Here is an 11,477-nt window from a genome sequence, read left to right as displayed (position 1 = left end):
AGTTTATCTAAAGTCCCTTGCTTAAGATACTTAGTTCTAGCAATAAGTACATGCTTCTCTGTGCGTGGTTTCATATTTTGACAACAGGTTTTTCTTTGTTATTATTACCGTCTAAGTAAGAGAGCTATAAAATAAGATACCAGGATGTCTGATTCTCCTGTCTCATGTCATCATTTTGCTGGAAAAGGAAATGCTTCCCTCGGATAGAAACAAATGTTCAGAATCACTTCATCAAATCAGTGAGAACATATAATGCTCAGGCATGCCCACAATGAGAAGGAAACACAAACAGAAGAATGGGGAGACTTCGACGAATTCCATATGAAATCACAGAGATATCACAAATAATTATTGCCAGAAACAGTATGCTAAACAAAGGGTCTTCGGGCAAATGTATTAAAACCGTCTTAAATACAAACAGCCCATCACCAGTAAAATGCTGCAAATTTGATCATAGTTAAAAATACAAAATTCTTCTAAATTTCTCAAGTGAGGTTCAAAAGGTAGGCTCTGGGGCAGAGTTGCCGGCCGGGTGTACTCATCTCTAGGGGAACTGGTTTTAGGCTAATCGACTGGTGCCCTGCCCGGATCACTCCACGGTGCAGCCTGAACAAACACAGAGCGCGTCTGGGCCCCCCGGCTGGGGACACGCAGGGAGGAGCCGCGCTTCGGGAGGGGTGAGGGCAGGAGGGCGGCCGCGCTTCGGGAGGGGTGAGGGCAGGAGGGCGGCACGTCCGCATCCTGCTCCGAGCACGGAGCCCCACTGCCTCCTCCCCCACCTCACAGGCTTCAGCCCTCACGTCCTTTTCCTCCAGGAGGGCGCCCGCTTCTCCTTCTGCGCCGCCGCCGCCCGCTGCCTCTCCGCCTCCTCCGCCTTCCGCTTTTCCTCCTTGGCCTCCTTGTACCGCCACTTGGGGAGCTGCAGGTGGGCGCTGTCCTTGGTGCTGCCCTTGGCCGAGGCGCGCTCGGGCTGGAAGGTGGGCGCGGGCGCCTTGCTGATGCGCACGCGGGGGATGACCACGCCGGGCCGCACGCTGCTCCTTCTCAGCAGCTGCAGGGGCAGGAGGCTGGCCCTCCGCGGGGCCCCTGGCAGCTGCGAGGCCGGGAGGCTGGCCTGCGGGGCCGCCTCACTGCAGACCCCCGCAGCCTGCGAGGTCCGGAACGGCTGCTCAGAGCCCTCTATCTTGTCACTCTCCCGGGCGTGCGCGGCCCTGCTCCCGCGAGCCTCGAGGATCTCCTGCACCGCCAGCCGCCTTTTCCCCACACAGGGGGGGCTCTCGGGGCACACAGTCTGGCAGACGATGGCCACGACCGGGCTGTACAGGCTCGTGGTCATCCTGACCATGTGGTCCAGGACGCCCCCATCCTCCAGGCCCTGGCGTGAGCGGGAGGTCAGAACAGACCGCACAAGCTCTGTGAGCCTCTGCAAGCAGTTTTTGGAGCCCGTGGGCTTCAGAGTGGCCTCCGGGGGCAGCGGCAGCTCCGGTCTGTACTTTTCCCCAAACTGCTCCGGGCAGGGTCGCTCCAGCAGCCTCTGGATGAGGCGGACGGCCTCCAACCGGCCCGTGTAAGCGGCCCACTCCTGGGGCGACATCCCACGGCGGGGGTCCCTGGCATGGACGTCTGCCCCTGAAAAAAATGCAAACACACACAGTCATGGGCGAAGGCGACAAGGACTTTCCCAGCCAATGGCAGGAAACGGAAGAGGGAAATGGATCAAAGGTAAAACTTCTGAAACCTAGTGACAGACGACCTGAGGCTGTGCCCCACGGATGAACGTGGGCCTGACCGGGAGCTACTTGCCTGCACTATCATTACTACACAACCCACTGAAGTGCTCCGTTGAAGGGCTTACCTTTCCTAAACAAAACCGCCTGAACACAGTCCCTACATCCTGGAATTTTTAAAGAAACAAGATTTCATGGCTTTCCAGCAATGAAGAGATGACTGGACAGCAGAGGTGCCTCATGAAGATGTCACTGACGTTACCAGAATGTTCTAGAATACTGAAGGGAATGATCACTTGCAAAGCATTTGGTGCCCCTTTACTTATCATCTCACGTTTTCCTCATAGATCTCATGGGAGGAATGTGAGGGTCCCTATTTTGCAAGAAATGTGTGGTCCCTTCACTTCCTATACTCAGTGGTTAATAGGTCCCGGGTCTATCCTCTTTACCAGACCATGGGCTGCTCCAGGACAGAGCACACATCTTCCTCGTTTTTGTTTCCTCGACACATCTCATCCTGGCTGGTAGGAGGCGTGCACTGAGGGATGGTAGTCACACGGCCCAAGGGACCTACCTGAGGCTTCAAAGCTGGTAATAGAAGTTCTCAGCCCTGCACACTTCCCGCCATCCTGCAGGGAAGACCGCTTCCTCTCAGACAGCTGTCTGTGTCAACGTGGCCAGACTATAGTACCCAGGGATTTAAACACCCATTTAGGTGTAGTTAGCATCCACAATCAGTTGACTGAGTCAGGGAAATTACCTTCAATAATGTGGGTGGGCCTCATCCAATCAGTTGAAGGCCTTCATACCAAAAGTTAAAGATTTGGGGAGAAAAAAGAATTCAGCCTCAAGATTGCAGCATTAACTCCTGTCCAAATTTCCAGCCTAATGCACTGCTCCCACTACTTTTGGGCTCTCCAACTGCCAAAATCACGTGAGCCAATTCTTTAAAATAAATCTCTTAAATGTATATTTCTTATTGTTTCTGTGTCTCTAGAGAACCCTGCTTCCTAGACCCTCAGTCTCCCTTACACTAGTCACTTCCTTAATAAATCTCCCTCACACCATGCACCGCCCCCTCCTAATACTGCAAATTTAAACTTCAACTCAACTTGATGAAACGTTCATAAATTTCAGTGTGGTACTATAAGAGAAATTAATAAGGAACTGCTGTTCAATTAATCTTGGTCCAATCTCAGCCCCATACACAGTTAAAAATCATTCAGGATTTCAGCTCCCATTAGTCATACTTTCCCTGGCAGAGCAATGTGGAGAAGTAGGGCAATTATCTAGTCTGTGAGCTCCCCAGGGACCAGGACTGGCAGAAGCTTCGGCATTTATATCCCACGCGGACCCAGGTGTCTGACACGTGGCATTGGCTCAGTGTGTGCTCAACAGAGGTGAGGAGGGCTCACCGGCCTCCCTGCCCCTGCACCCGAGCAGTGCCGTCCACCATCACCCGGCCCTGGCAGGCCCAGCCCACCTGAGATCGCCTCATAATGCTCTTCACTCTGGGGCACATTTAAAAAATAGGCATATTAAAAGAGTGGTAATTATTTGGAACTGGAAATCGGGATGGAACTCATTAGCCAGAGTACAATTTATAAACTGACAAAAATGAAAAGGGGGCAGTAAAAATGTCACCGCAAAAAATAGATGACACATTAAACCTTAATTAATTGCATGTCACTTAAAAAGGTACAAACTGCAAAATTAAAATCTTAATGAACACGGCTGCAGAGAGCCATTTCTCAAAAGCTAATGGAAAACTAAAGGAACAGCTGTCCAAAGTGTAGCACGCGTCCTGTTTCCTCCTCGGGCCTTTTCAAGATGATCATGGAAACTACACACATTCTGAAGAACAAGGCCAGGCTGACGAGGGTGCGGCCCAGGACGTGAGTCATGCTGTAATCTGGGGACCCAGTTCCCTTCGCAATCAGCGAAGGCAACGTTAACGGCCTGGACTGGACGCCATGATTAAATCAGGGCAGACCAGCACCCATGATCGACACGCAATACAGAAACCTTTTGGAGAACACAGAGATCTGTGACAGGCCAGCGTATGCATCTCCTGCCTGTGGACTGTGGGCCTCCTCACCCCCGACCCAAGGCTATTCTGCCCAGAGCTCTGGCCACACAGAACAAAACTTGGGCTCCTGCCCAGGGACCCATCTGCCGCCACATGGAATGCTGTGAGCTGTCCACACACAGTCCTCTGTTTTCCTCAAGGCCGCAACATACTCAGCTCTAGGCGACACACCGTGACTGCTATAACCCAGGGTTTTCCCACCTCGGGACTACTGATGCTTGGGGACGGATCTGTGGTGTGGGGGTTCTCCTGTACCTTGGTAAGACTTCTGACGGCAGCCCCTGTCCTACCCAGTAGATGCCAGTGGGATTCCACAGTTGTGACAGGCCCAAATGTCCCTAGAGATTACCAAATGTTCGTGGGGGGTGGGAGGGGCAGGGGGCAACACACACCCCCAGCTGAGAATTACCGGTCTAACCCTGTAACCGCAATCCCGTTCCCCTTTTCCTTCACCTCCCTTACAGCTGGTCAGTGAGCCCCAAAGAGAAGGCTTTTGAACGCTGATAAAAATGACCGTGCGGTTGGTGGTGCTGCTTCCTGTCTGAAGCCTGGACTTCTGGTGACCAAGCCGCGGCGGGGGGGATAGAGGGGGGAGCTGGGTGGACAGAAAAAGGAACCTAGCTCTGTGATGTCCTCACGGAGTTCAGGGCAGCTCCGTGACTGCCCACCGCAAGGCTTCTGGTGAGGTGAGAAACACATGCTTGTTTTCTTTCAGCCACTGTCAAGTCAGGACGTCTGTGATGGGAAGCAGAAGGCTTTCCAACGGTGCTAAAGAAAAACAAGCTAGTTTCCATCATTCCCGCTCAGAGGCGTCCCCTGAGAGTCTCGGCTGAGTTGTGGGACCAGCGGTAGGCAGGCAGAGCCGTGTCCCTTCCTTTCCTGTTTCTCTGCCAGCCCCCATGTTCTCTACCCTTCGAAGCCAGCTCTGGCCCCCCTTCCACCAAGAGGCCTTTCTGGTCACCCTGTGGACCAGTCCCTGCGGGTCTCCTGTGCCAGCCCGGCCTGTGTCTTGGGGACTTGGGGTATAACTGAGGAAATGAATCAGGATTCAGGGTCTCAGGAAAGAGACCCGATCTAGAGGGCGGGAAGGACAGAACACCTGCTTCCAGCCTGCCCCACCCTCAAAGGCATTTCCAAGATACCCTGTACTTGGTCTTGTGGAGGGTGTCAGCAGGGCCGACCCCGGCTGCCTGAGGGACCCCCTTCCCTCTCCTTCACGCGGCTTCCTGGCTCACCTTCCAGAAAAACTACCTGCCCCCACGCCCTCGTGTCAAGGTTTGCTTTCAGGCCAGCGAAATGCCCAAGCGAAGACACCGGCCTCGGGGACACAGAACGCCTGACTCTTAGCCTTTTCACTGCATGATCACTGGAGACTATCCCAACTCGGCAAATTCTCAGGTCACAGGAAGTCCATGTTTTCCTGATCAACAGAAAGAAACCTCTGCGGTGATATCCAATCACCTGGCTTTCCAGAAGCACACAGTCGGGACTGGAACGACCGTGGGGCCAACAACGGGACTGCCTCTCCCTCGTTAAACAGGCCCCGACACCTCCCGGAGGGCTGCCTTGTTGCCCGGAATCGCGGGCAGAGGCGAGCATCTTGTCTGCCTGTGTCTGCTTCCCAAACGCCGCGGCAATCACACACTTCAGGATAAAAGCCGGTTCCCTTAAGCGAGTCTGGCGCCAGCCAACCTCCACGGAGCTCTGCTTCCCTTCAGAGAAAATCACGGCCTCATTACGCCTTCTCAGAGCCACTTATTTAAATAGACCTGTCACTCGGGGGCATTAGTATTCCACGGAATTAACAAGAACCTGCAGCCCCACTTGCGATGCTTATCAGCAGGGCTGACATTATTCCTCGGGAAACCAAAAACCAAAGAGCCCATAAATCAGCTTTTCAGAACCTGGTTACGTTTTTAGGAAAATCTAACGTTTTGATCATTCTAATGTTATTTCGTTCTGCCTGACAAGGTAAGATAAGATGATGATACGTGTCTGGATGTTAGGAACGACTGGAAAATCTAAACAGTTGCGGGGGCGCCCAATTCAGTCATTCATCATTTCTCAACAGAAACGGGTCTTACCGAACGTAATGAAGTTGCAACTTGGAAATCCAACTCAGGGACAGAAATACTCCCCAGTACAGAGCGACGCTTGCACTTGAAAACATGAGGATGGGCTACACCCCTCTACCCTGACCGCTCACACACAACCCTGCTTGTGCCTTCTGCTTCTGGAATGACCACAGGGTGCCCTTCTGTGATCAGCTCTCACGGAACCCTCCCCAGCCGCACACAAACGCACACTGTTGAAACGTCAACCCAAAGAAATACTCTGGCATTTGTATCTTTAAAGGTTTCAGTTTTTCTAAATGCTGATATATTAAATGTAAGTAACAAGACTTAAAAATACTTGTGCCAATTTTTTAAATATCCCAACAAGGATCCTTCATGCTGTCTGTCCACCCAAGCCAGGAGGGACTTCGATCACACAGGTTTTGGTTTTTTCTTTTAAAACATACATGCAGGGGCACCTGGGTGGCTCAGTGGGTTAAAGCCTCTGCCTTCGGCTTGGGTCATGGTCCCGGGGTCCTGGAATCAAGCCCTACATCGGGTTTTCTGCTCAGCAGGGAGCCTGCTTCCTCCTCTCTCTCTCTCTCCCTCTGTCTGCCTCTCTGCCTACTTGTGATCTCTGTCAAATAAATAAATAAATCTTTAAAAAAATAAAAAATAAAAAAATAAAACAAACATGCACATCTACTGTAAAAGAAAAACGTCCTGTGTTTTCCTGGGGAAAGGAAGCATCGGCCACCTTAGCAAGAGCAGGAAATTTATATCTCTAGAAGTTAAACGACCACAATCTTAGAGGGCCACTCAAAAACTCCCCAAGAAGATTTTTCCTTTAAGAGGAATATAGGCAAAACTGGAAGGAGGAAACGCTTGAAAGAGGGAAAAGATGCTCTTTTTATGTTTTCTATCCTTTCCCAATTAGTCACATCAGTGGTTCTCAACAGGAGGGGACTTCGCCCCCACCCTCCCTCACCCCAGGGGGCACTTGGTAGCGTCTGGAGACATGTTTGGTTGTCACCACCAGGACTGCCGAGCATCCTGCAATTCCCAGGACAGCCCCCCCGCCACCAAGAAGTTCCCAGCACCAGACAGATGTCAACAGTGCCGACGTTCAGAAACCCCGAGCAATAGCGTATCGCCCTCAGCAGGAAAGTTTAAGTGTTTTATCCCGAGGCTGCCTGCCAAGGGGAAAAACCATACCACTGTTTTTCAGTCATGTAACAAATAATTACTGAGCGCACAAATCCCCCGGAAACAATAATGACAACCGGCGCAGACCAAAGGCCTGCGTGCGCCCCAGTGCTGTGAAGGGGGGGTTTTCCGTCCCCATCAAGCCCTCCCGCAGCAGCCACCGGCACCTGCTGCACTTCACAGAAGGGGAAACTGAGGTCCCTCGCATTAGGTGACTGGCTCCAGTACAGAGGGGATAGGTGAAAGGGGCTGGACTATGACACCGGCGGTCCTGGCTTCCAAGTTAGTTTTCCTGACCACTCTGCTCTGACAATGGACAGTTCAAGGATGGCTGCACCAGGGTCTGAATGCCTGTGGATTGTTCTAGATTTTGATGTGGTAGGGCAGGGCTCGGAAGGAGGGAACAGGAGAGGGAGAGTAGTACATAAAACCCAAGGTCAAATTCATTATCCGTAACCGAGGGGGAAGAAAACAAGGCTGGCACTGGGTGCACTGTCCTGACACGGGCCCAGCTTCAAGACCCCAAGTATGCTTCCTCAGCCCTGTCAGTGCTTAGCAGATGCCCGAACCTCCACCAGACCCAGGAAAGCAGCAGAGCGACAGCAAAACCCGAGCAGTTTCCACAGTCATGGGAAGGCAACTGACCTAAAAACAAAAGGGTTTGTCCAAAGTTCACATGAACTCATCAGGAAAAATGCAGTGATATGACTGACACCATAAATTCTTGGTTAAAAAAGTAAATTTCAGGGAGCCTGGGTGGTTCAGTCGGTGAAGTGTCTGCCTTCAGCTCAGGTCATGATCCTGGGGTCCTGGGATCGAGCCCTGCATCGGGCTCTCTGCTCAGCGGGGAGCCTGCTTCTCCCTCTGCCTCTCCTCTTTCCCCCACCCCCACACTTGTGCACGCTCTATCTCTCTCTCTCTCTCTCTCAAGTAAATAAACAAAACCTAAAAAAAAAAAAAAGTAAATTACTAGGAAAAGAAAATACCTGAGAGGAAGGTAAACTATAAGAGACTCTTAACCATAGAGAACACACTGAGGCTGCTGGAGGGAGGTGGGGGGGGATGGGCTAGTTGGGGGATGGGCATTCAGGAGGGCACTCGGTGTGATGAGTGCTGGCTGTGGTAAGTTTTAAATCACTACGTTCTACTCCTGGGACTAATATTACACTACATGTTAACTAAGTAGAATTTAAATAAAAACCTAAAACATTAAAAAATCAATTGATCAATCATGGTTATAATCAATATAATATATATAATATACATATACAATCATATAACTCAATTATAACTAGCTCCAGAAGTAGTAAATGCAGATGAAGCTTCCTCCAAACACAAAAGCATCACGAACACCATTTAATTAGGAAGAACCACCTCTTGTTACTATAGGACAGGCAAGGGCTCAATGTGGCCGAAACCAGTATCTTGCCTTTAAAAAATGAAAACTGTCAGAGTCAAAAGCACATCAATGGGATTAAATCTAATTATGCTCTTTTTTATTTCCGTGCAAGTTTTCTTCTTTGAAGCCTGTCGTCATTTCCTAGAGCACTTAGATGGAAGTGGGAGAAAAGAAAGCCAAGCCCCCCAGTGTGATCACCAGGAAAATGCCAGACAGGCTGGGGACACTGGATACGAGCCAGTATGGAGACGGTCAGTCAGGTCAGGAGCGACGAGGGGAGACAGGGCCACTGTCCCTGGCCACAGGACACAGGGGATACAGGACAATTCCAGGTGGGAGCCTGGATGGGATCCCGGCACGGAAGGGGGACAGCAATGGATGCGTGGGCGAAATCTGAGTAAAGCCCGAGGTTTGGTAACAGTGACAAGTGAGGGTTGAGCAGGACTCTGTGCTATTTCTGTCACTTTCCATACATCTTAAATTCATCCCAAATAAAAGTTTCCTCTAAAAATAAGTAGCAGCAACTCGTCTAAAGCAGGGTCACACCTCATCCTGGGGGGTGGGAGGGAAGTCGTGACTTTCACTGCACGATGGGGAGCGGGGGACTTGGAGAAGGAAGCACTCCCTCCAGGACGACCAGGTCACAAAGGGCAAGGGGGGGTGCCCGCTGACCCAAAGCTACCACCTAAAAACTTTCCACTCAGTGACATGTCACTGACATGTCACACACATCAGCATGTGATTCCAACTACCAGCAAGTGGGGATGTAGGATGGCTACTGGGTCCACCCCACCAGCCCTGGGCCCACCCTCAGCAGGACATGCCCGCACTGGGAGCCAAAGCCTGAACACACATTTCTAAGAACAAATATAGGCAGGAGGAAGCTAGGGCTGAGGGAAAAGCCAATCAGGGAGCAAGGAGGGGTTTCCTACAGAGTGACCAGTACTGTGACCTCCCTCCCACTGCACCCCCAAGGGTTTGCCTTCCTTTCCATCGGTTTCCTCAGCTGGTTACAGCCACACCCTCAAAGACACTATTCTGTGTTGCATCCACTAGGCTTCGTCCCTACGGAACTGATTCATCTCAGTCCACGATCTCCAAGGAAGCAAGATCAGCACTTCCTGAGACCCTTGGGACGCCCCCCAGGGTGGGCGGGTACAAACCTGCTAGCATCAGGGCTCGGATGCACTCCGTCCGGCCCTGCATGGCGGCTTTCATCAGGGCCGTGAACCCGAACGCGTTCCTCCTCTCAAGATCGAGGCCAGGAAAATAGTTCAGCAAGTAGTTGGTGACAGTGGCGTGCCCTGCGAAGAGAGTCACAAACGTTTACTGGCACAGTCCGCCAAGGGTGCCATGCGCGGACGTCCGGGACCAGGCCACCTGCGCGGCCGGGCGGGGCGGCCCCTCAGCCGCGGGAAATAATTCTCCGGGAAACAGCAAGACACAGGGCAACACCGGTTTGTTCCGGTTCTCTGCCCCCGCCCACCCCGCCCCGCGCCCGGGAGCTCAGCTGTTCTTCCGACTGGTAAGGAGGGACCGTGGGGAGCCAGCGGAGGGTGGGGACGCCAGGCGGGAGCAGAGCGATCCTGCAGCCACACTGGCTGATCAGGGGACAGACAGGTCCTGGAGGCTGTGGGCTGTCAGCTCCCAGCAGGAGGTGCCAGGGCGAGCAGAGGCACAACTGAAAATGAACCTCGAAGCCATTTCTCAGCGCTCCCTCGGAGAAGGTCGTCATCACAGCACGGGGATACGCGAATTCATGCTGTCATCCGCCGTTACCACTCGGATGTGTCTGTCTGTCTCTGTCACACACACACTCGCGGGCAGGAGGCAGGAACGTGGGGGATGTTGCTACCCCGACCCACCGGGCCCTGCCCTCCTCGGAGCTGCCATCCCCACCCTCACCCCTGCTGGCCCCAGGTAACAGGCCCTGGCGAGCGTGAGCAGTCCCAGGCGTCCCCGTCCCGGCCCGGGGGAGGGGCTGGGTGCCCAGTCTCCTTCCTTACACGCTGGGGATCCAGCCCTCTGAAATGCCCCCCACCCTGTTCTTCCCGGTGCACACATGTTCCTGGGGAACCCCCCAGTCAGGCTGCAGGCTGGGGCCTCACGGACACTCCAGTGCTCTCTGTCATGAAATGAGCTGCACCCCCCCACCCCAGAGGCCTCCGGGCCATCCTGATGCCAGAGCCGTGAGACCCCTTCCCCAGGGGACTCAACCAAAATCGGGGCGCGGACCCTTCTAGAACCACCGTCACCTGCTTACCATGGACCTCAGCCCATCTCCTGACCTCGCTGTAAAAATTAAAAGGTGAACCATGAAGCCTTCCGAGAGCGAAACCCTGACTAACCGGACCTCTCTGGACAGAAGCCGCACCCATGGGTGCGACCCTCCGGGACGGGACTCATGCATTCTGACCCGTAGCTGGCTCTTGGGGACTCGGGCAGTCACTGGGCCCTCCGCAGTCATCCAAGCTGCCAGGGTGGGGAAGATGCCAGCTGTCTGCGGGGGGGGGGGGGGGGGGGGGGGGGGGGGGGCGGTATCCTTTGATCTCAGTTAGGCTCGTCACCCAGCTAAACGCTCTGCAGCACCTGTCAGATTTAAAGCGAAACGAACTGCAATTCGGAGCCATTTCTTTTCAAACGTGCAAGCGAGTCCGTCGTAATTTGCAGCAGGACGTCCTCTGCACCGTTGAGGTCTAACGCTTGGAACAGGCAGGGAGAGGGAAAACTGAAAAGCCACAGAGCAAAGAGCCCATTGCACAGAACTGTTCTGCTGCTGACACTGAGTCAGAAAAACCAACACGTGGCCACCTCGCTGACTACAGGCACGAGCTTTCCGTGGCCCACGGAATCCGTCCCGCCTCCCCACCGGCTTTCTCAGGACAGCAGACACCTCTGTCACACAGGTGGCCTTGTGCAATGAAATCAGGGGTGGACAAGATGCTTCCAAGGACATGCAGAGAGTAACCTCTCTTCTGCTGAAAACAGGACAACGGGTCCAA

The 11,477-nt window shown here is 53.1% G+C and overlaps 1 protein-coding gene across 2 annotated transcripts in view; it reads right to left on the bottom strand.

The window, feature by feature from the left end:
* Positions 1–315: 315 nt before the first annotated feature.
* ANKRD33B (ankyrin repeat domain 33B) overlaps positions 316–11,477 on the bottom strand; it is a 72,384-nt gene continuing 61,222 nt past the window's right edge. Inside the window, exons 3-5 of one of the 2 annotated variants that reach the window (XR_007127408.1) lie at positions 9,639–9,779; positions 740–1,629; positions 316–697 (exon numbers count right to left, since the gene is read on the bottom strand). Coding sequence is in view for 1 of the 2 variants with exons in the window: in XM_047729630.1 (XP_047585586.1) it covers positions 797–1,629; positions 9,639–9,779 (974 nt within the window). In the remaining variant the exon portion in view is untranslated. Of the gene's footprint in view, positions 1,630–9,638; positions 9,780–11,477 lie in introns of both variants that reach the window. The other variant, XM_047729630.1, reaches the window with a different exon arrangement.

Source organism: Lutra lutra, chromosome 5 (genome assembly GCF_902655055.1).
Source record: "Lutra lutra chromosome 5, mLutLut1.2, whole genome shotgun sequence".
In the NCBI taxonomy this organism is placed as follows: Eukaryota; Metazoa; Chordata; class Mammalia; order Carnivora; family Mustelidae; genus Lutra; species Lutra lutra.
The sequence above is the reverse complement of the archived record's forward strand: the minus strand, read 5'-3'. Positions and strand labels throughout refer to the sequence as shown.